Source organism: Ornithorhynchus anatinus, chromosome 7 (assembly GCF_004115215.2).
Source record: "Ornithorhynchus anatinus isolate Pmale09 chromosome 7, mOrnAna1.pri.v4, whole genome shotgun sequence".
Taxonomy (NCBI): Eukaryota; Metazoa; Chordata; class Mammalia; order Monotremata; family Ornithorhynchidae; genus Ornithorhynchus; species Ornithorhynchus anatinus.
In genome coordinates, this window is record NC_041734.1 from 36,048,743 (window position 1) to 36,073,139 (window position 24,397).

General features: G+C 44.9%; 1 protein-coding gene across 1 annotated transcript in view; it reads right to left on the reverse strand.

The window, feature by feature from the left end:
* Nucleotides 1-23,795, reverse strand: part of LOC100079726 (UDP-glucuronosyltransferase 1A1-like) — an 85,413-nt gene extending 61,618 nt beyond the window's left edge. The window contains exon 1 of the mRNA XM_029068987.2: nucleotides 22,898-23,795. Coding sequence (XP_028924820.1) covers nucleotides 22,898-23,764 — 867 coding nt within the window. The 5' untranslated portion in view covers nucleotides 23,765-23,795. The remainder of the gene's footprint in view (nucleotides 1-22,897) is intronic.
* Nucleotides 23,796-24,397: the final 602 nt, after the last annotated feature.

The window sequence follows — 24,397 nt, forward strand, 5'->3', positions numbered from 1 at the left end:
ACGAGCTTCGTCAATTAGGCTCAGTCAGGGCACTATAAGAAAGGCGGCTGGCAAACTGTAGAATTCCCTCTTCCTCCTTATCCCCTACTAAGGCTTCACCTTTGATTAAAAGGTTTAGTTAATTATTTCCCTCCTTGTAAGACTCTGTTGATGGTATCAATCATATGCCCAAGTGTTGAAACCCATCAATGTTCACCCACCCCAGCTGTGGGGAAATTGAATGACTGATTTCTTTATTCCAGAACTGATTCGGTCATAATAGTCATGATACTTGTTAAGAGCTTACTATGTGCCAAGCACTGTTCTAAGCTGGAATAGATGCAAGATAATCAGGTGGGCACAGCCCCTGACCCATATGGAGCTCACAGTCTTAATCCCGGTATTACTGGTAATTGAGGCACAGGGAATAATAATAATAATAGTGATGGCGTTTGTTAAGCACTTACTATGTGCAAAGCGCTGTTCTAAGCACTGGCGGGTTACAAGGTGATCAAGTTGTCCCACGTGGGGCTCACAGTCTTAATCCCCATTTTACAGATGAGGGAACTGAGGCACAGCCAAGTGAAGTGACTTGCCCACAGTCACACAGCGGACAAACAGGATTAGAACCCACGACCTCTGACTCCCAAGCCCGGGCTCTTTCCACTGAGCGACGCTGCTTCCCAAAGGGAAGTGAAGTGACTTGCCCAAGGTCACAAAGCAGACGTGCGGTGGAGCTGGTATTAGAACCCAGGTCCTTCTGATTCTCCGGTCTTGCTCTGACCACTAAGCCACACAGCTTTCATGCTAGTGGTGGACTACAGATGCCCCTAAACTGTGGAGAAGAGAAAAACTTGTTTCCAATACTCTCCTTCACCCCATAAGGAGGTACCTGACACACCACATCGGGACCAAATCGTTCAGTGGACCGAAAAGAAAGTCTTAGGGTGGGCAGGAGTTGTTGAATTCTACCCCCTCAGAGCTTGGAGACCCAAAACTAACATACATGGAATCAATCAATCAGTTGTATTGATTGAGTGCTTACTGTGGGCACAGCACTGTACTAAATGCTTGGGAGACGTGTTTGAATAACAGAATTAGGAGACACGTTGTTATGACAGTGTTGGTAGACAAGTTCCCCGCTCACAAGGATCTTACAGTCTGGAGGGGGATATAATAATAATAATAATGGTGGTATTTGTTCAGCACTTACTATGTGCTCACAGTCTTAATCCCCATTTTACAGATGAGGGAACTGAGACACAGAGAAGTTAAGTGCCCAAAGTCACAGAGCGGACAAGTGGCGGAGCTGGGAATAGAACCCATGACCTCTGACTCCCAAGCCCAGGCTCTTTCCACTGAGCCACGCGGCACTTAAGTGCTGTGGGGCGGAGAGTGGAGTGAATAAAGGGTGCAAATCTAAGTGAAAGGTTAACACAGCAAGGAAAGGGAGAAGAGGAAATGAGGGTTTAGTCAGGGAAGGCCTTTTGAAATGGCCTAGTGGGTCTTGGGTTCTAATCCCAACTCTGCCAAATGCTTGACGTGTGACCCTGGGCAACTCACTTAAATTCTCCGTGCTCCATTCTTCTCTTCTCCCTCCTACTGTGAGCCCCATGCGGGACAGGGACGGTGTTCAATTTAATTCACTTACAGCTGCCCCAGTGCTTAGAACAGCATTTGACACAGAGTAAGTGCTTAACAAATACCATGAAAAAAGAACAAAAAATAAAAATAAGCCTTTGAAGGCGGGGAGAGTGATTTTCTTTCAGATATCAGAAGGGAAGGAGTTCCAGCCCTCGAGCAGGATGAGGGATGTTACATGTAGAGGAGATCATATACAAACCCCCAAATCCAGTGAGGGCTGAATGCCACTGTTAACTAGGACAATTAACAACGGACAATAACTGGGAGAGAGTGATAGGGGGTGGGAAAATAATAATAATAATAAGGTTGGTAGTGGTTAGGCGCTTACTATGTGCAGAGCACTGTTCTGAGCACCAGAGGAGATACAGGATAATGAGGTTGTCCCCTGTGAGGCTCACAGTTAATCCCTATTTTACAGATGAGGTAACTGAGGCAAAAGAGAAGTTAAGTGACTGGCCCACAGTCACACAGCTGACAAGTGGCAGAGCCGGGAGTCGAACCCATGACCTCTGACTCCAAAGCCCAGGCTCTTTCCACTGAGCCACGCTGCTTCCCTAGCCACGCTGCTTCCCTGAGAACAGCCCCCTCCCACTCACTCCTACATCACCCTGACTTGCTCCCTTTGCTCGTCCCCCCTCCCAGCCCCACAGCACTTACGTACATATCTTTATTTATTTGTATTCATGTCTCTCTCCCCACCTCTAGACTGTGAGCTTGTTGTGGGCAGGGAATGTGTCCGTTTACTGTTGAACTGTACTCTCCCAAGGGCTTAGTACAATGCTCTGCACACGGTAAGTGCTCAATAAATGCGACTGAATGAATGAATGAATGAATGAATGACACAATGTTGATGAAAAATATGTAAAGTTGTGTCTAAAAGAATGATCGAAGTAAACAATGGAAAATACTCTAAATGGTGGGTATAAATCCTCCATTCCTTGAAATCTATGGAAAAAGAATAGATAACCCATTGCCCTCAAAACATTTACCAGCCTGGAGACAGAGAAGATTGAGCCACAAAAATCCCTTGATTTTTTTTGATTGCTATGCTTATAATCCATCAATCAAAGGTATTTATTGAGCACTTATTATTTGCAGAACATTGTACTCAGCACTTGGGAGAGAACAATTAAATAGAGTTTGTAGACATGATCCCTACCCAAAAACTTCGCATTACTTTAAAATACATTATGGAAGGGGAAATGGGAGAGTATAGGAATATGTATGTAAGTGCTGTGATGCTGGAGTTGGGGAGGATATCAAGGGCTTAAAGGGGAACAGACCCAATCTCTGTGAAACCTTTTTTTAATGGTATTTGTCAAACACCTACTCACCGTCTTAATCCCCATTTTCAGATGAGGTAACTGAGGCACAGAAGAAGCTTCGTGACTTGCCCAAGTTCCCACAGCAGGCAAGTGGTGGAGCTGGAATCAGAACTCAGGTTCTCTGACTCCCAGACCCCTGCTTCTTCCACTAGGTCACACTGCTTCTCTTCGTTCGGGGACAGCAACCTCTTTTCCAAATGTCAATGGCCAGGCTGGTCTCTATTAGGCCGTAAACTCCTGAAGGGCAGGGATCATGACTACCAACTGTATTGTCTTCTCCCAAGCACTTACTGCAGTGCTCCGCACAAAGTAAGAACTCAATGAATACCATTGATTGACTGTTTGGTCCCCCAGTGCTAGGGGAAATTAATGGGGATTAAATCTTAATCCCAGCATGAACAATACTGGGTCATGTTCTTTGTGTGACTGTGGGCAAGTCACTTTACTTCTCTGGGCCTCGGTTACTTCATCTGTAAAATGGGGATGAAGACTGTGAGCCTCATGAGGGACAACCTGATTACCCTGTGTCTACCCCAGCGCTTAGAACAATGCTCTGCACATAGTAAGCGCTTAACAAATACCAACATTATTATTAAGAATGAGTTTTGATAAGTCTTTATATGGTATATTAAACACTGAAGCTGCACCATCTGAGCACTTGCCATTCATCCTCTCCCCTCAGCCCCACAGCCTTATGAACATATCTGGAATTCATTTCTTTATCTTACTGTCCGTCTCCCCTCTCGACTGTAAGCTCCCTGTGGTCGGGGAATGTGTCTACCAACTCCGTTGCATTGTACTCCCAGGGTGGCCTAGTAGATAGAACAAAAGCCTGGGAGTCGGTCGGCCCTGGGTTCTAATCCTAGCTCCACCACTTGTCTGTTGCGTGACCTTAGGCCAGTCACTTTCCTTCTCTGGGCCTTAGTTCCCTCCTCTGTGGAATGGTGATTAAGATTCTGAGCCCCATGTGGGACATGTACTAGTTCCAACTAGTTGTACCTACTCCAGTGCTTAATACAGTGTCTGGCATATAGTAAGTGCTTAACAAATATCATAAAAAAACCTTTAGTTCAGTAAGTATATTTAGTACACAGTAAATGCTCAATAAATCTCACTGACTGATGGATTGATAGTCTGTTCTCCCAGCTTTCATATACCCCCTCATATGCCTCCAAGATACCTCTTGGGTTTTTTTCTTCCATTCTTCCCATGTGTCCTAACAGGCAGAGTTACGTGGCCATGAGTTACTTCAATGCCTGTGAGTATCAGTGTTCCAGGACCTTATTGCCGGTAACCTTGTTCTTCGATTTGCATGTGGTTGAAAATGGTTCACAGGGGCATTGGTGAAATTGTTTTAAAAGATGAACGTTTCTTCTGGAGAGGGTCTAAGCCTTACAAGAGTTTTGGAAGTTAGAAGCACTATCCTTGCAAACCTTCAATCTTCTATGTACTGTGATAAGTATAAAACTACGGCATGCCTGCAATAAAATATGGCAGGCAGTCTTTTCACCACACTTTATAGTGGGGCAAAATGGAGCTGGAGATAAAATAGAAAAGGGCAAAAAAAGGTTCCCTGTCTCGATAATCATTTTGTCAGTATTTCTCATTCTACGTCATTAGCAATGGTATTTATTGAGCACTTACTGTGGGCAAAGCACTGTACTAAACGCCAGGGAGAGGACACTGCAACAGAGTTAGTAGACAGACTCCCTACCCACAATGAGCTTACAATCTAGAGATGAGACGTGAATCATTAGAGACACTCACAAGACATGTAACACACTTATGTGAATTGAATATATATAGATATAGATATAGATATGTATATTCATTTTATACAAGACAGGGTAACATATCATGTATTTATTTTACTAGGCATATATAAATATTTGTATATACACATGTATATATATACATCTATTAAAAATGAAAAGTAGTCTAATCTAATATTTAACATTTTAAACCTGAATATGCCACTCCAAAGGACTCCTTACCTAATCCAACTAATTAAAGTGGTAAAGAGAACACTAAGGTCACTTATATGTAAACTATTCATCAAACAGAAACCAGAAAGACTTCTGGGAGTTCCTGCTGTGGAAGAGGAACAGGACAAGAAGGAGGGAGGTTTAGAAGGTCACAGAGGAGATTTCTGCTCCCTAGTTCTCTTTTATTTTATGGTATTTATTAAGCGCTTACAATTTACCAGGCTCTGTTCTAAGAGCTGGGATAGAAACAAGGTAATCAATTTGGACCCAATCCCTGTCCCACCTGGGGATCACAGTCTTAATGTCCATTTTACAGGTGAGGTAACTGAGGTGCAGAGAAGTTAAGTGACTTTCCCAAGGTCACACAGCAGGCAAGTGGCAGAGCCAGACCTAGAACTCAGGTCCTTCTGACTCCCAGACGTTTGGGAAAGTGCTTTCGGGATAAGTGACCATTTCCCCCCTATGCCGAAAGGAATGAACGTTCAGGTCAACAGGGTTCTGGGGGGCAAATGGCTCACGGGCTCTGGTGACTTTCATTCATTCATTTATTCATTCAATCGTATTTCTTGAGCGCTTACTGTGTGCAGAACACTATACTAAGTGCTTGGAAGGGACAGTTCAGCAGTAGAGATAATCCCTACCCAACAAAGGCCTCACAGTCTAGAAGGCATCAATATAAATAAATAGAATTATAGATATATACACATCATTAAAAATAAATAGAATAATAAATATACACATATATACACAAGTGCCATGGGGCGGGGAGGGGGCTAGAGCAGAGGGAGAAAGTTGGGGTGAAGGGGAAGGGAAAAGGGATGCTTAGTCTGGGAAAGCCTCCTGGAGGAGGTGAGCTTCCAGTAGGGTTTTGAAGGGGGGAAGTGTGCTAGTTTGGCGGATGTGGGGGGGGGTGGCATTCCAGGACAGAGGTAGGACGTGGGCCGGGGGTCGACGGAGGGACAGGCGAGAACAAAGCACGCAGAGGTTGGCACCAGAAGAGCCGAGTGTGAGGGCTGGGCTGTAGAAGAAGAGAAGAGAAGTGAGGTAGGAGGGGGCAAGGTGATGGAGAGCTTTGAAGCCAATAGTGAGGAGTTTTTGCTCGATACGAAGGTTGATAGGCACCCACTGGAAATTTTTGAGGAGAAGGGTGACATAATAATAATAATAATGTTGGTATTTGTTAAGCGGTTACTATGCACAGAGCACTGTTCTAAGCGCTGGGGTAGATACAGGGTAATCAGGTTGTCCCACGTGAGGCTCATAGTTTATCCCCATTTGACAGATAAGGGAACTGAGGCCCAGAGAAGTGAAGTGACTTGCCCGCAGTCACACAGCTGACAAGCGGCAGAGCCGGGATTCGAACCGATGAACTCTGACTCCCAAGCCCGGGCTCTTTCCACTGAGCCATGGACATTCCCAGAGCATTTCTGTGAAAGATAATCCGTGCAGCAGTGAAGTATAGACTTTTGGTTGCTTACTCTCCCTTTGTCCTCTGCAATATCGTGGCAGTGAACCTAACTGTCCCTGGGAGAAAAACATCGTCCATAATTTCTTTACTTTCTTCTGGGACCTTTCCCCAGCACATAAAATACATTTCTGAGAAAATAGGCAAAATCTTACCCTTAGTAGTGGTATTACAGGATTTTTTTCCCACTTCATAAATTTACTAAAAACTGGTAGTGGTTTTAAATTCCTCACTTCCCACTCCCCATCTCATCCCTGGGCAACGCCAATTTAGCAGTTGACCTGCATTAAATCAGTCCTTGAGAGAGTCCCAGAGCTGCTCAATTAAAAGGCACTCCCATGCGACTTGTGACATCATTACATATGTGCGTGTGTGTGTGTGTGACACCATCTGATGACATGACCGCAGTGACTGCATCGAACTGACTCTCCAAATTCGATTAAGAAGTCAGGGTTTCTCTCTCACCAACAGAGAGCCTGGCATTAAAAAGTCCTGCAACAATTTTCAAGAAAACAAATGAACTTCCAAGTATGCCTGAAGAAGATCTCAAAGGAGAGTGGAGTTCAAAGGTTCACAGAGATGTTCGAAAGGAGTCGGCCTGCTTTGAGTCGCTTTACAGAGAAGTAAAGCTGCTCTTCAACCTAAATAGGACAAATTCTTCACCCAAGTTGGAAAATTGCCACCAGTCAGTGGAATAAGTTTCTGCATCTGCAGCCTCGTGCTGAGACTCTTCTCACTCCTCCTGCTTTAAAGGTACGACAGGATGTTTTGAATGACTTTAACCAATCAATCAATCGTATATATTGGGAACTTACTGTGTGCAGAGCACTGTACTAAGCACTTGGGGAGTACAATGCATCAGAGTTGGTAAACTCATTCCCTGCGGATTGTGTTCCTGTAACTGTAACTCAACCACCATCTCAGGTGAAGAGCAGCAGCAGACAGGGGAGAATCCAAGCTCAGCTCTGTTTGTTATATCAGCGTGGCTCAGTGGAAAGAGCCCGGGCTTGGGAGTCGGAGGTCATGGATACGAATTCCGGCTCTGCCGCTTGTCAGCTGTGTGACTGTGGGCAAGTCACTTCACTTCTCTGTGCCTCAGTTACCTCATCTGTAAAATGGGGATTAAGACTTTGAGGCTCACGTGGGGCAACCTGATTACCCTGTATCTACCCCAGTGCTTAGAACAGTGCTCTGCACATAGTAAGTGCTTAACAAATACCAACATCATTATTATTATTATTATTATTGTACTCTCCCAAGTGCTTGGTACAGTGTTCCACACACAGTAAGCACTCAGTAAATAACACTGATTGATTTTTTTCACCTAACAAGAGTTAGGGGCCCAGGGCACATTTGTGCCTGGAGAAGAGAAGCTAGAAGAAAGGTAGAAAAAAGGAACAGTGTAAAAAAGTCAGGAATGGAAGTGATAAGGGAAAAGGGAAGAGGAAGGAAGGGTTTTAAAAGGTAGACCTAAGCAGAGTCAGGGGCAGAAGGAGAAGAGAAAATGGAGCTAGCTAAAAGATGGCTTTTTATGAGAACAGGATTCTCAGAAGACCAACCCCATGCCCTCTGAAGAGGCCGTGTGGTGAGAACCCCATTTATAGCTAAGAAATATAATTGTTGAAATGGTGGATTCCAAGATTCAAAAGAATTTATCTTGAGTCAGGGTTCAGGGCTCCACATTGTTAAAAAAAAGTCTATTCTTGGGTGCAGTTCAATTCAATAGTATTTATTGAGCGCTTACTATGTGCAGAGCACTGTACTAAGCGCTTGGGATGAACAAGCAGAGAAGCAGCGTGGCTCAGTGGAAAGAGCACGGGCTTTGGAGTCAGGGCTCATGAGTTCGAATCCCAGCTCTGCCACTTGTCGGCTGTGTGACTGTGGGCGAGTCACTTAACTTCTCTGTGCCTCAGTTCCCTCATCTGTAAAATGGGGATTAAGACTGTGAGCCCCACGTGGGACGACCTGATTCCCCTATGTCTACCCCAGCGCTTAGAACAGTGCTCGGCACATAGTAAGCGCTTAACAAATACCAACATTATTATTATTATTATTAACAAGTCGGCAACAGATAGAGACAGTCCCTGCCGTTTGACGGGCTTACGGTCTAATCGGGGGAGACGGACAGACGAGAACAATGGCACTAAACAGCGTCAAGGGGAAGAACATCTCGTAAAAACAATGGCAACAAGTTCTCTTCAGCCACCTGGACTATATCCTCAGTTGCCCATTGCCCCCTCACTTAGCCCTTCCCCACCGTCCTATCTCCTACCGGTGCATCCAGCTCCCGCAGTCATGGCCCCAGTACAGGTATCTCATCAACAGATCCCTGTTGAAGGTGAACAGTTAATCGTTACTTCCCTTCTCTCCCATATCCCATTCCAGCCCCAGACGATGTTGTTGTGGCAACAGAATACTCCTCCCTTCGCCCAAAATCCTACGGAGGTCCATAGACGCGCTTTGGGTATCTTTAGGACCCGTTCTCCAACCTGGGCAGATGTAGAGGAGTTCTTGGAACCTTTTTTTACTAGAGATGAGAGGCAGCGTATACGCGCCTAGACCGTAAAATTAGAAGGTGAAGGCCAGCCCCACGTGGCTTGGCCAGTTGCGGATCCTAATTGGAACTTGAATGTGGAAGCAGACTGGCAGCACCTCACACAGGCTCGTCAAACCCTATTAATCGCCATTCAGGAGATAGGTAGAAAACCTCCTGATTAGGAATCCTTTAATGGGCTGAGGCAGAAGGACATAGAGACCTCAGACGAATTCTTAAATCGATTAAGTGAAGCGGCCGAGACTTTAGTAGGGTTGAATTTGGATTATGATCGGGACATCAGGGCTCTGGCTACCACCTATGTTAAACAAGGGCAGTTTTCTAATTATTTTGATACATTTATTCCCGGATGGAGTTCTAAGCCCCTTACCGAACTCAGAGGGATTGCTCGTCATGTAGAGACTATGAAACAGCACAATGCAGCTAAGGTCCTGGTAGCCCAGGCCCCCAGAAACTCCCCGAGGATCCCCCCTGAACTTGGAGGATTAACTGATTCTCTATGGAACACAGGACCCTCAGCAATTTAACTGAGAATCCTGGAATTTGTGCCCTAGGGGCTATTGTGCCAGAACTGTCTGCACGTCAAAACCTCTCCTTTTCTGGATGGCATGCTTTTGCTTTTGGCCTTTTTCCCCACTGTGGGCATGGAAAGTCTCTCTCGCTCCCTTTTCAATCTCTCTGCTGAGCTCCGTCTGTTAGCCAACTACACAGGAGATGCCATCACCGCCCTTCAGTCGGAGGGGAGGAGGTGAGTTCCCTGTCCCGTGTGGCCCTACGGAACCGAATGGCCTTAGATCTACTCCTCGCCATTCAGGGAGGGGTCTGCGTGGTCCTAAACCAGTCCTGGTGTTTCTACCGGGATGAGTCTAGTCGCATAGAGACTGACGTTCAGAAAATCACAACTCAAATGGGTCTCCTGCCTTCCCAGCGCGACTACGCTTCTGGGTCCTGGTGGGATTGGTTGAGACTCTCGAACGTGCCTGCTTGGCTGGGAAATTTGACCAGTGGACTAATTGCCATTGTCCTCCCTATTATATGTGCCCTTTTCCTGGTTCGCTGTGTCATTCATCTTCTAAAGCTGGGTTTCCAAAAGGCATCCCAATCGATAATGCTGTTGCGCCCGTCAGGAGCACCCCTCACATGGGAAGACCTTCTCCAGATCATCCAGCGCTTGGACAAGACCTACAGCTCCCCATAGGAGCCGTTTCTCGGAAGACCTTTGTACCTAGAGGAGGGACATGTGATCTCCGGCACGGTCGGTCTGGGCCCTGCTGGGATCAAAAAGGGGGGATTGTTAAAAAAAGCATTCTGAGCATAGCAGCTCTCCATCTAAATGACTCTGTTTTTGCCTCAGGAAGTCCCCCATTTCAGGTGGGATGTATATCACATCCGCAAATTCCAAATTCCAGGGGACAGGAGATTGCTTCTTACCCAAAACAGATAAGGCCTGCTTGGACAGGAGATTGCTTCTTACCCAAAACAGATAAGGCCTGCTTGAAGAGTCTCTTTTGTCATTGAAGAGAACACACTTGTCCGAGTTCTTTTGATTGTCTACTTCTCCGATATGTTGCAAATAAAGGCACAGCCAAACAGGAGAGGGGGGCCGTTGTGTCACTCGTTGTATCACTCATACCTCTCCGGAGGTGAACGGGCACTCGGTCACCTTCCTCCCTTTTCTGATCTATGCAACACTGTCTCTGAGTGTTATTTGTCCTTGCTTGCTTCACCACCTTAGGTTCTAATCCTCACTGCCTTTTAGTTCCATACTCTTTTCCAGTACAACATGACATACTCCCTGAACAAAAAGTGACAAGGAGACATGGCTTAGTGGAAAGAGCATGGGTTTGGGAAACCGAGGATATGGGTTCTAATCCCACTCTGTCACTTGTCTGCTGTGTGACCTTGGGCAAGCTGCTTAACTTCTCTGTGACTCAATTACCTCATCTGGAAAATGGTGATGAAGACTGGGAGCCCCATATGGGACAACATGATTACGTTGCACCTAACCTAGCACTTAGAACAGTGCTGGCCACATAGTAAGCGCTTAAAAAGACTATTATTATTATTATTATTACCTGCAGAGAAGGTTGACTGAGCTGACCACAGTTGAAAACTAAGTCAAGCAATCAATCATCAGTTGCATTTATCGAGCACTTAACTACGTGTAAAGCTCTGTACTAAGGATTTCAAAGAGTACAGTACAACAGAATTAGAGGTTATGTTTCCTGCCCATAATGAGCTAAAGTCCACCTTCAAAACAAGACTTTGCTCATGGAGGTCCCTGAGTTGTGGTAAAAGAGTTGTTGTGTTGATTTATCTGAGCTAGGAAAGACAGTGATTACATTCGGGATTAGGATAAGTGACAGATTCATAGTAGATATTGAGCTATATCCAGTGCAGCTTTATCTCTTGATTTAAATTTGGGGAACGGAACCCAAAAGCACAGGCCATAAGGTTTCATTTTTTTAAATGGTATTTGTTAAACACCTACTATGACAAGCACTGAAGTTGGAAGGAAGAGGATTTAATCCCCATTTTACAGATAAAGTAACTGAGGCACAGAGAAGCCAAGTGACCTCCCAAGGTCACACAGCAGACAAATGGAGGAGCCTGGACTAGAATCCAGGTCCTCTGACTCGGAGGAGGAGATGGAAAAATGGAAGTTATTGGGACAGAAGTAGAAGAAGGAGGAGGGGATGTTTCTACTAAATCCGTTATAGTGTACTCTCCCAAGTGCTTAGTACAGTGGTCTGCACACTCTAAGTGCTCAATAAATACTGACTGATTGACCTACCAGATTTGCTCTGCCCATTCAGCAGAAATTAGAGAGTACATAGCCCCTGCCAAGTCATTTGAGGATTTTCACTTTGTGGCAAAATTGATCATTTATTAAATTAACTTAGAGATAAAACCCAATAAAATAATCAGAGGAACAAGTGCCATGCTGACTGAGCACTTCGGATGAACTTTCTAGTTTACTTCTAAACCAAAGTTTATGTTTAAACTCTGAAATCTTGAACTTTTAAACAGGAGATAGGAGGTTACCGAATTTCCAATCTAACAGCCATCAGATGGCAAAGGTTCCTCTGTTAATCAGTTATCACCAGAAAAGTGTTTGGGGTTGGGGAGAAGTTGGAGTCAGGGAAGTGCATCTGAGGGATTACAAAATTCTCCTATAACCCGACGCTGTAAACCTTTGATATGAGCCTCGGCCTTCAGACTGCATACAGTGTTCGGACATTTTTGTAAAAATGGGGTAACAGGTGAATTTCTCGAGGCTCTTTGTGAGCAGTGGGATGCGCTCTGTCACTGATTGGTAACAGTGGCTGATTCTTTCCCATCCTGGCTCTGCCTTAGTTCATTCATTCATTCATTTAATCGTATTTATTGAGAGCTTACTGTGTGCAAAGCATCGTACTAAGTACTTGGGAGAGTACAATACCACAACGAAGACACATTCCGGGCCACAACAAGCTCACAGTCTAGAAGGGGAGACACATTAATATAAATAAGCAGGTAAATAAATAGAAAAATCAATCAATCGATCGCAGATATATATAGGCATATACATATGTGCTGTGGGGATAGAGGGAGGATGAATAAAGAAACAAGTAACAGTGGCGCAGAAGGGAGTGGGAGAAGAGGAGAGGAGGGCTCAGTCAGGGAAGGCTTCTTGGAGGAGATGTGCCTTCAAAAAGGCACATTATTGCTATTAGTTGAGAAGCAGTGTGGCCTAGAGGATAGAACGCAGACCTGGGAGTTAGAAGGACCTGCGTTCTTCCCAGGCTCTGCCTCTTGTCCGCTGTGTCAGGGACAAGGCACAGTTAGAGAAGCAGCGTGGCTCGGTGGAAAGAGCACGGGCTTTGGAGTCAGAGGTCATAGGTTCGAATCCCGGCTCGGCCACTTGCCAGCTGTGTGACTTTGGGTAAGTCCCTTAACTTCTCGGTGCCTCAGTTACCTCATCTGTAAAATGGGGATTAAGACTGTGAGCTCCACGTGGGACAACCTGATTCCCCTGTGTCTGCCCCAGCGCTTAGAACAGTGTTCGGCACATAGTAAGCGCTTAACAAATACCAGAAGAAAAAAAAAACCTTCACTTCTCTGAGCCTCAGTTACCTCATCTGTAAAATGGGGATTAGGAGTGTAAGCCCCATGGTAGGACAGGGACTGGTTCCAACCTGATTAGCTTGTATCTACCCCAGCTCTTAGTAGAGTGCCTGGCACAAAGTAAGCACTTAATGAATTCCATTAAAAAAAAGGAGGCAATGGAGTTAGAACCCCAGCCAGACACAGAGGCCTCTCCTAGGACAGGCTGTGTTACAGTCTTAAAGGTTTTTGGTAATGAATGTGTCCCCGAGTTTGAGGATTGTAGATTCCATATGAACAAAAAGAAACACTTTTTCATCCAGTGGTTGGTAGCGATATGAAATTGATTCCAAAAGGAAGATGCCGGCCAAAAATCAACAAGATTCAAAGGGGTTTGGAAAAATTCCTGGACTAGAGGAAGAGAATGGGTTATTCGAGGGAATGAGTGACAGGACAGTTCATTCATTCATTCTTCGTATGCAAAGAGCTCGGGAGAGCACGCAGTAAGCGCTCATTAAATACGATGGAATGAATGAACAAACAGACACATTCCTTGCCCCAGCAAGCTCACAGTCTAGAGGACAGTGGGTGGTCTAGTGGAAAGAGAGTAGGAGAGGGAGCCAGGAGACCTGGCTCAAATTCCAGCCACGTGGCTCATCTAATATGTTACCCATGGCAAGTGATCGAATCTCTCTGACCCTTGGTTTCCTATCTGAGTGCTTAGTAGTGGGCTATGCACACAGTAAGCACTTGATAAATGCGATTGATTTATTTTAATGACATTTGTTAAGCACATACTATGTGCCAGATACTTTACTAAGCATTGGGTAGACACAAGCTAACCAGGTTGGACCCCGTCCATGTCCCTCATGGGCCTCGTAAGTCTTATCCCCATTTTGCATATGAGGAACCTGACGCCCAGAGAACTGAAATGTCTTACCCGAGGTCACACAACAGATAAGAGGGGGAGTCAGAATTAGAACCCAGATCTTTCTAACTCCCAGGTCCGTGCTGGGCCAGGCTGCTTCTCCATTGGTTGATTTGCAAACTGGTGATAAAATAGATGTGAGTCCCAGATGAGACTGGCGCTATGTTAATCTTATAACCTTGTCACTACCCCAGTGTTAAGCACATAATAAGCAGTGAATAAATGCCATAATGAATCAGAGGCTGACTGTCAAAGAGTGCAACCATTTTCTGTTTCTGCAAGCATCCCATTGCCACTGTCAGAGACAGAACCCTGAGTTGAGCGGACCAATGTGGAGTCTTTGGTTATGGAGAGAAGCACCGTGAAACAGACGGAAAGTGGTAGATTTCAGAAACGGGATTAGTAACTAGAGGAAATCCAGGCTTCTCCAAAGAACACAGATTAGCCAGGTCTATATTAGATGGAATTTTAAAATACTATTTGGGGGTTAAAATACTAATATATTTAGAACTTAAGTCGACACAGAACAAATCTAAAGCTAAGCATTAGCATTCACTGGGCTTCAGTCAGCGGTAGATGGATCCTATACGCAACGCTGTCATGCCTGAAGTCAAGAAATCCTAATGTTGGCATGTCTGCCTTTTGGATAAGGCAGTATTTTTTATTCCTACTCACAAGTCCAGGCTGGATGTCTTTGTAATCTCCAGAATTCAGGTCTCTTGACAGAGGGAGCTGGCAAATAGTGTCCTGGCTCATGAGCACCTTAAGTCAGCAGGTCCCAGCTGGGTAGATTATCAGACTAGTTAAGACACACTGGGCTGTCATGGCACAGCAGAATAATTCTAGCCATTCTAGAACAGTTCCTTCAAAGAGAAGTTTTCACTACGCGTCAATCAATCAATCGTATTTACTGAGCGCTTACTGCTTTCAGAGCACTGAACTAAGCATTTGGGAAAGTACAATATAGTAGAGTTGGTAGACACATTCTCTGCTCACGCTTAGAACAGTGCTTGGCACAGAGTGAATGCTCAACAAGTACCATAATAATAATAATAACAAGCTGACAGTCCAGAGGATCTACAGGGTCACTGATCTGACCCTGAAGGGAATCCAGAAAGGGAAACCCATCCACTTACTCCTCCAAGTCCTCTTCCTTACCTGCCCCCCCCCACCACCAATCAATGAATTGAGACCAAGTACCTGGGAGAGTGCCACAAAAGAAAGAGACATGATTTCCTGTCCTCAGGAAGTTTAGTAGGAAAGGGCAGACACAAATGATTTACAGTTTCTTTTTTCAGTGGTATTGGTTAGACGCTTACTACGTATTCAAACACTGTTCTAAGCTCTGGGGTGGTTACAAGTTAATTAGGTCAAACCCAGTCCCTGTCTCACATGGGGCTCACATTCTAAGTAGGCAGGGAAACAGGTATTCCCATCTTACAGCTGAGGAAACTAAGGCACAGAGAAGTTAAGTGACTTGCCCGAGATCACACAGCAAGCAATTAGTACAGCTACAATTAGAACCCAGGTCATTTATTAATTCAATCATATTTATTGAGTGCTTTCTGTGTGCAGAGCACTGCACTAAGTGCTTGGAAAGTAAAATTCAGCAACCAATAATACAGTTCAGCTACAATTTAGTCCTTTTGACTAGGAGCCCATACTCTCTCCACTAGGCCACAAATAGGAACAGAAGAAAGAAAAGTGCTATAACTGCTGCTAGTAGAAGTGTGGCAAAAATAACTAAACACAAACAAGTGTAAATTAGTCCTAGTTGAAACATGTTAGTGCTAAAGGTAGTTATGGAAGGGACTCTATGGCACTGATATGACTTGGGAAAGTGGAGTTTAGTCAGAGAATTCCTCCTCGAGGAGATTTAGTCAGATTTAGTTAGAGAATGTCTCCCCGAGGAGATTAGCATGGGGAGATTTATAGCTTAGCCTATTTGAAGTGTAAAGGAGTTACATATCGGAGAAAGCACATAAGTACAAGGTTGAATGGGTGAGAATCAAGAATGAAAGGCAGGCACAAGAGTAGCATGGGAAAACAAAGAAAGAGAGCTGGGGAGCCTGTTGAAGAGAGCTGAAAAATACCAATAATGATAGATTTTTTGGAAGGACTTTCTCTGTGCCATTCACTTTGCTAAGTTGCGTGATAGTAGATCATGCAGAGAGTTGGAGAATATCAAGTGACGGCAGCAGAGTATTAAACGTATTCGAGGAGTTTGGGCAGGAATGGGAAGGGGGACATGCAACGAATCTGGAAGATGAAATGAAAGCAATCAATCAGTCAATCAATCGATCAAGCAGTCGAATTTTTGAGCACTTACTGTGTGCAGAGCACTTTACTAAGCACTTGGGGGAGTGCAATATAACAGAGATGGTAGACACATTCTCTGCCCACAGTTAGCTACCAGGGAAAGATTTTTTTTTTTAATTAGAGGGAAGAGGAGCATGTTTGAAAGCAGAGTGAAAGCAGTCATTGGAAGTGAGAGATCAAAGTTGATGGTGAGAGAAAGAAAGAGGGCAGGAATGAGTGTTTTTTGAAGGCGAGAAGGTCTGAGGCACAGTTAGAGGGGCAAGATTTTGAAAACAGGCAGTAGACGTCTTGAGAGACGGTGGGTTAGGTGGAGAAAATGGAGGTGAAAGTGAGAGTTGGGGAAAAGCAGGGAGGAGGGAGAAAATACAGCCAGTAGGAGCAGTTGGTGGAGTTTTGCTCTCTCTTTAGATAAGAAGTACCCGAGGGCGGTGTTGTAAGAGGGGAAAGAACAGCAGCTTGGAAGTGAACTTCTGTATGATCTTGGATATCCAGTTTCCTCATGTGTAAATTAGGAATAATAATATCTCTCTTATCCCATACCTTATAAGAAAACAACAAAGAAGAGAAGAAGATCATTAATGAAAAACAGTTTTGAAATATGTAAAGGATTATCCTGTTGGAAATAAGCTCTATCCGTGGGGTAGGGATTGCCTTCTATTTGTTGCTGAAATGTATTTTCCAAGCGCTTAGTACAGTGCTCTGCACACAGTAAGCACTCAATAAATACGATTGAATAAATGAATGAATGAACAGTTAAATATTTAACTTTTCAGAGCCAAGTAGAACTGATTTTGCTGTTGAATTAATGGATTTCAAACTCGGAACTGTAAACTCAGTAAAGTTTGATCTATCATGAAGATGATAAAGATGATCATTGCACCCATTTTGCTTTTGACTTGGTAACATGGAACTTTCGTTTGATCTCATAGACTTTAAATTCACGCGAACTGCTCATTATCCAGATTTTAAATTGGTATAAACTATTGATTAGCTTGCTTGAGCGCCAATTCCTAGATAAAAGTTTCACTTTTTTGAACGACTACATTGCCCAAAAGGTCTATTATAAATATCTTTCCAAACTTTTCAGGTGAAGGGTCAGTTGTTTGATGCTGTCGATTTGCCTCAACAATTAATCAATACAGAAATTCGGTCCATGTCAGAAAATGTCCATTTCTGTCTGATCCAGATAAAGAACGAGAATTCAGTTGCAGAGCAACATAGATGTTGTTGAAAAGTGATTTCAAATAATAATAATGTTGGTATTTGTTAAGCACTTACTATGTGCAGAGCACTGTTCTAAGCGCTGGGGTAGACACAGGATAATCAGATTGTCCCACGTGAGGCTCACATTCTTCATCCCCGTTTTACAAATGAAGTAACTGAGGCCCAGAGAAGTGAAGTGATTTGCCCACAGTCACACAGCTGAGAAGTGGCAGAGCCTGAATTCGAACCCGTGACCTCTGACTCCCAAGCCCGGGCTCTTTCCACTGAGCCACGCTGCTTCTCTAATGTTACCGTTCCATCTGAAATTCTCATTTTGCCCATTCAGGAGCAGCTGTACTTATCGCCAGACTACTTGTTTTGTTTTGTTCTGTTTCGCTTTGCTGTCTGTCTCCCTCATTTAGAGTTGAGCCCACTATTGGGCAGGGATTGTCCCTATCTGTTACCGAATTGTAAATTCCAAGCGTTTAGTACAGTGCTCTGCACATGTAAGCACTCAATAAATATGATTGAATGAATGAATGAATGAGAGGCTGCTGAAAACAGCCAGTCTGTACTTTTCTCTTTGGATCAGAGATGTGTCAGCAAAGTTCTAGAAAGCGGAGCCCAGGAAAGCTGCTCAATAGACCTTCCTATTTCTGGTTTGGTAAGCGGGAAACTGGAAAATGATCTACGGCAGCACCAGAAGTGAGTGTGCTTAGGGTGAGACCAGAGTCCATTTCTGGCCATGAAATTGACTTGCTATGAAAAGCGTGTGAGGTCTTTGGATCGAGAAAGGCTGAAGTTCCTGAATTTGATCTGTGAAAGCCCACCGTAATAATAATGTTGGTATTTGTTAAGCGCTTACTATGTGCAGAGCATTGTTCCAAGCGCTGGGGTAGATACAGGGTAATCAGGTTGTCCCACGTGAGGCTCAGGGTTAATCCCCATTTTACAGATGAGGTAACTGAGGCACAGAGAAGTTAAGCGACTCGCCCACAGTCACACAGCTGACAAGTGGCAGAGCCGGGATTCGAACCCATGACCTCTGACTCCCAAGCCCGGGCTCTTTCCACCGAGCCACACTGTAGGTCTTTAACATCAAGGCCCAGGTGTTGCCCATGGAGAAGCAACATGGCATAGCGTTAAGAGCAGGGGCCTGGGAGTCAGAAGATCATGGGTTCTAATCCCACCTCCATTATTTGTCTGCTCTGTGGCCTTGGACAAGTTATTCCTCTTCTCTGTGCCTCACTTACCTCATCTGTAGAATGGAGATTGAGATTATGAGCCTCATATGTGACAGGTACTGTTTCAAATCCACTATGCTTGTATACACCCCAAAGCTTAGTACAGTACCTGGAACATAGTAAGCATTAACAAATACCACAATTAATATTATTATTCTTTAATACTCTGCTATATTGTACTCTCCCCCCTTGCTCAGATCAACACTCTGCACAAAGTAAGAACTAAGTAAATACGATGGATTTTTTATGGTATTTATCAATCACTGGCATTTATTGGTATTTATTGGTATTATCAGTCAATGGGTGGCACTGATAATGGGCAGGTAGGCCTGATGGTGGGTAGGCCTGATAATGAGGCCCTCTGCTTTATTCCTTCCCATAAAATACTGGGGTTCCCAGCTAAGAGAACCCCACCCCTGCACCCTTGTAGTGCTCCCACCAATACTTTCCTCTCACATAAGCACCCCAAAACAGTAAAGTGATCTTTTGGGTTCCAGCAGGCGGTCCTCTCGGTCAAGGTTTACTGCCCTCAGCTTCTCAGGCCAAGTTGCCCTCCCCCACCCAAGGGCCACTGGGCCCCTAACCTAAGATTAGTGCTCGAAGCAGCGTGGCTCAGTGGAAAGAGCCCGGGCTTGGGAGTCAGGGGTCATGGGTTCGAATCCCAGCTCTGCCATTTGTCAGCTGGGTGACTGTGGGCAAGTCACTTCACTTCTCTGGGCCTCAGTTACCTCATCTGTAAAATGGGGATTAACTGTGAGCCTCACGTGGGACGACCTGATTACCCCGTATCTACCCCAGCAATTAGAACAGTGCTCTGCACATAGTAAGCGCTTAACAAATACCAACATTATTATTATTATTATTACTTGAAAAGATTTGTAATGAGTTACTTAGGATCAGATGAATTCCAATCCTAAAAGCCTTTCCCTTTCCTCTAACACTCTTCCCTCGCCCCAGGAGCCTTTCTACTTTCCCGCCAGCATCCTGGAGCAAATGTTCTCTGGCCCATTCGACCACTTCCTCTTCTCCCGGGGAATCCCAGCTTTCTGGTTACTCCCTCCCAGTTTATCCCCTCCAGATTTACAGATGTCAGAAATTCTCATTTTGCCCACTCAGGAGCAGCTGTACTTATCGCCAGACTACTTGTTTTGTTTTGTTCTGTTTCGCTTTGCTGTCTGTCTCCCTCATTTAGAGTTGAGCCCACTATTGGGCAGGGATTGTCCCTATCTGTTACCGAATTGTAAATTCCAAGCGTTTAGTACAGTGCTCTGCACATAGTAAGCACTCAATAAATATTCCTTTATTCCTTTGGATCCACAGTAATCCACCCAATCATTTGGCCCAACCTCTGGGCCACATCCTCCCGCGGTTCTGGAACGCCCTCCCTCCTCACCTCTGCCAAACTAATTCTCTTCCCCTCTTCAAAACCCTACTTAAAGCTCACCTCCTCCCAAGAGGCCTTCCCAGGCTGAGCTCCCCTTTTCCCTCTGCTCCCTCTGCTCCCCCTCTACCCCCCACTTCACCTCTCCGCAGCAAAACCCTCTTTTCCCTCCATTTCCGTCTGCTCCTCCCAATCTCCCATCCCCTCCCCTCAGCACTGTGCTCGTCCGCTCAACTGTATATATTTTCATTACCCTATTTATTTTGTTAATGAGATGTTCATCCCCTTGATTCTATTTACTGCCATTGTTCTCGTCCGTCCGTCTCCCCCGATTAGACCGTGAGCCCGTCAAACGGCAGGGACCGTCTCTATCCGTTGCCGACTTGTTCATTCCAAGTGCTTAGTACAGTGCTCTGCACATAGTAAGCGCTCAATAAATACTATTGAATGAATGAATGAATCATTTCCACCGCATGAGGTAGGGACCTCGTTCCCTTTTTTTTTTTTTTAATGGTAGTTGTTAAACGCTATGTGCCAGGCCCTGTACTAAGCCCTGGAGTAGATACAAGTAAATCAGGTAAGACACAGTCACAGGGTCCTTTGGGATCTTAGCCTCTGAACCCCATCGTGGAAAGCCCTTCTCTTGTGTCTGAGCCTTTCAGGATCGCTTCCCCCAATCCTCCTGTGTCCCAGTCTTCCGGGATCGCTCCCAACTCTTCAGTCAAAATGGCTCGGGGCTCCTCCCCCAGTTAACCAGCCCACTCCTCTCTTCCCATTCCTCCTCTGTGGTGGCTGTATTCCAGATGGTAGCACCATCGAAGTACCTGGTACTTAATCCAGTTAGCCGTGACCTTCCTCCACTTCCAACAACTTCCCCAGTTTATGTTCCATCTGCCCCTCTGTATGAGGTGCGAGTGGGTGAAAGCAACGGGAACAACAGCAGCAACAAACGCCCAATTGTCCGCTTTGCAACTCGATAGAGCAGATCTGAATACGATAAGCATAATGTTGGTATTTGTTAAGCGCTTACTATGTGCAGAGCCCTGTTCTAAGCGCTGCGGTAGATACAGGGTAATCAGGTTGTCCCACGTGAGGCTCACAGTCAATCCCCAGTTTACAGATGAGGTCACTGAGGCACCGAGAAGTGAAGTGACTCGCCCACAGTCACACAGCTGACAAGTGGCAGAGCCGGGAGTCGAACCCATGACCTCTGACTCTCAAGGTCAGGCTCTTTCCACTGAGCCACGCTGCTTCCCCTGGGAGGGGCATTCAGGCAGTCGTTTTGGAGAGCGGCGCAGTGCCGCTAGATTTTCCACACTACCACGGGGCAGATGTGGATTTCAGTAGTTGTCTGACTACGAAACCATCGTTCTGCCTGCCCAGTTTCACCTGCTGCGATATCAACTCCGAAACCAATGATGTTATGCCATACTTACAGTGTGTTGAGATTTTATCCTCATGCAGTAGATATGATATGGAGGTGACACTTAAATAAAGCAAAAGAGAAGGGTAGGAAAACCTAAAAACCCATTGTGCACCACACCAGCCAGGAAGTGAGCAGCAGGGAAATAAAAGTTGAGGTCCCTGATTACCCATGGCCTTGCAGTGAGCCTGGCTTGAGCGTGGCCTAGCGGAAAGAGCAGGAGCTTGGGCATCAGGAGATCAGGGCATCAGGGGATGCGGGTTCTAATCCGCATCGCGGATTGATGCGGGTTGAGATGTTCTTCCCCTTGACTCTATTTATTGCCACTGTTCTCGTCTGCCTGTCTCCCCCAATTAGCCCGTAAGCCCGTCAAAGGGCAGGGACTGTCTCTATCTGTTGCCGATTTGTCCATTCCAAGCGCTTGGTCCAGTGCTCTGCATATAGTAAGCGCTCAATAAACGCTATTGAATGAATGAATAATCCTGCAGTGCAGTGCAGAAGCAGTGTAGCTCAGTGGAAAGAGCAAGGGCTTGGGAGTCAGAGGTCGTTGGTTTGAATCCCGGCTCTGCCACTTGGCAGCTGTGTGACTCTGGGCAAGTCACTTAACTTCTCTGTGCCTCAGTTACCTCATCTGTAAAATGGGGATGAAGACTGTGAGCCTCACGTGAGACAACCTGATGAGCCTGTATCTACTCCAGCGGTTAGAACAGTGCTCTGCACATAGTCAGCGCTTAACAAATGCCAACATTATTATTATCAATCCTGGCTCCGCAACATGTCTGCTCTCTGACCTTGGACAAGTCACTTCTCTTCGCTGTGCCTCAGTTACCTCGTCTGTAAAATGGGGGTTAAGACTATGAGCCCAAGTGGGACAGGGACCGTGTCCAACCTTATTATCTTGTATCTACTCCAGTACTTGGAACAGTGCTTGACACAAAGTAAGGGCTTAACAAATACTCCAATTATTATTACCATCATTCTTTACTCTCTAATCAACTCTGTTGTATTGTCCTTTCCCAAATGTTCAGCACAGTGCTTTCCATATAAACGGTGGTATTTGTTAAGCACTTACTATGTGCAAAGCACTGTCCTAAGCGCTGGGGGATACGAGGTGATCAGGATGTCCCACGTGGGGCTCACAGTTTTAATCCCCATTTGGCAGATGAGGTCACTGAGGCACAGAGAAGTTAAGTGACTTGCCCAAGGTCACACAGCTGACTAGCAGCAGAGCAGCGCTTCGAACCCGTGACCTCTGTCTCCCAAGCCCGCGCTCTTTCCCCTGAGCCACGCTGCTTCTCTACAATCAAGAAATAGAATCAATCGATAAATGCAAAAGATTTAAGAATAAACTATACACATACCTGAGTCAGTTTTTTCCTCTCGCCACAGTTTATTCCCCCAACAAAAACCATGTTGGGCATAAATGGGCCAGGGTATTCAAACACAAAGTCATATCTCAACAGCCAAATCGATGCGTGACTTAACATCTCTGAGATACTGATATCCTTTTGAAGAATCTTCTTCATCAGTTCTTGATAAGGTAAGTACATAAGTGTACAATATTTCTTTTCCAGAATACTGACCAAAAAGTTTACCGCACGTTGAATGAATGTCATGTGATCTGAATAACGTGTTAAAAATCTTGGCACGTAGGAGGTAGGATAAGGACACTTTGTGGCTTCATAACCATAGCTGCAATGAATCGCTCGCATAAAATAGACAGATGGAATAGACAAATGTTCGGCAATAATCGAGCCACAGAGCAGAATAGAATCCGTGAAGATGACATCGAAATTTCCCTCCTGTAGCCATAGCATCAGATCCTGGTTAGTCAGTAAACTTTCACAGTTGAGATACTGTAAGTTGACAATCTTCATCAAGCTTTTATACATCGTAAAGAAGTCACTCGGAGTCGAGCGCAGATGGAAAAGACTTTGACTGAAATTTTTCATCTCTGCAAACAGGTGTTCTTCACTGTAAGGAACTGGATATGTTTTCAGCAAATATTTGTCTGAGTTTTTCAGAAGTAAGTTAGATTCTGGTGCAACGGCAATTACCTCGTGTCCGTTCTGCTGAAGCTTGGAAATCACGGGTTGCATACTGAGCCAGTGACTTCCATCCTGAGGGACAACCAACACTTTGCCACTTTCAACCCCATTGCAAATGAAGAACCAAAAAACCAGCCCAACAAAGAGGGACCGGTTCACAGAAACTGGAGACATATCCATGGAGAAGATAGACTCCCTGCTACTGAGATTTTTCAAATCCGTGTGCTTCAGAGCAAACTCCTCAAATTATCGACACAGGCAAATTATTAACTGTTTTTACATGCGGAAGTTACCTCCCCTTTATGCTTTCATTTTAACAGTTTCTAACTTTGAAGTGAAGATTATAGGTTTTTTAAATGGTGTTTGGGTTTTTTGTTGTTGTTTTTTAATGGTAGTTGTTAAGTACCTACTCCGTGCGAAGCACTGTTCTAAACACTGGGGTAGAAACAAGGTAATCAGGTTGGACAAAGTCCATGTCTCATTTTGGGTTTACAGTCTAAATCCTCATTTTACAGATGAGGTAACTGAAGCCCAGAGAAGTAAAGTGACTTCATTCATTCATTCAATAGTATTTATGGAGCGCTTACTATGTGCAGAGCACTGTACTAAGCGCTTGGAATGTACAAATCGGTAACAGATACAGTCCCTGCCCTTTGACGGGCTCACGGTCTAATCGGGGGAGACGGACAGACGAGAACAATGGCAATAAATAGAATCGAGGGGATGAACATCTCATTAAAACCATAGCAAATAAATAGAATCAAGATGATGTACATCTCATTAACACAATAAATAGGGTAATGAAGATATATA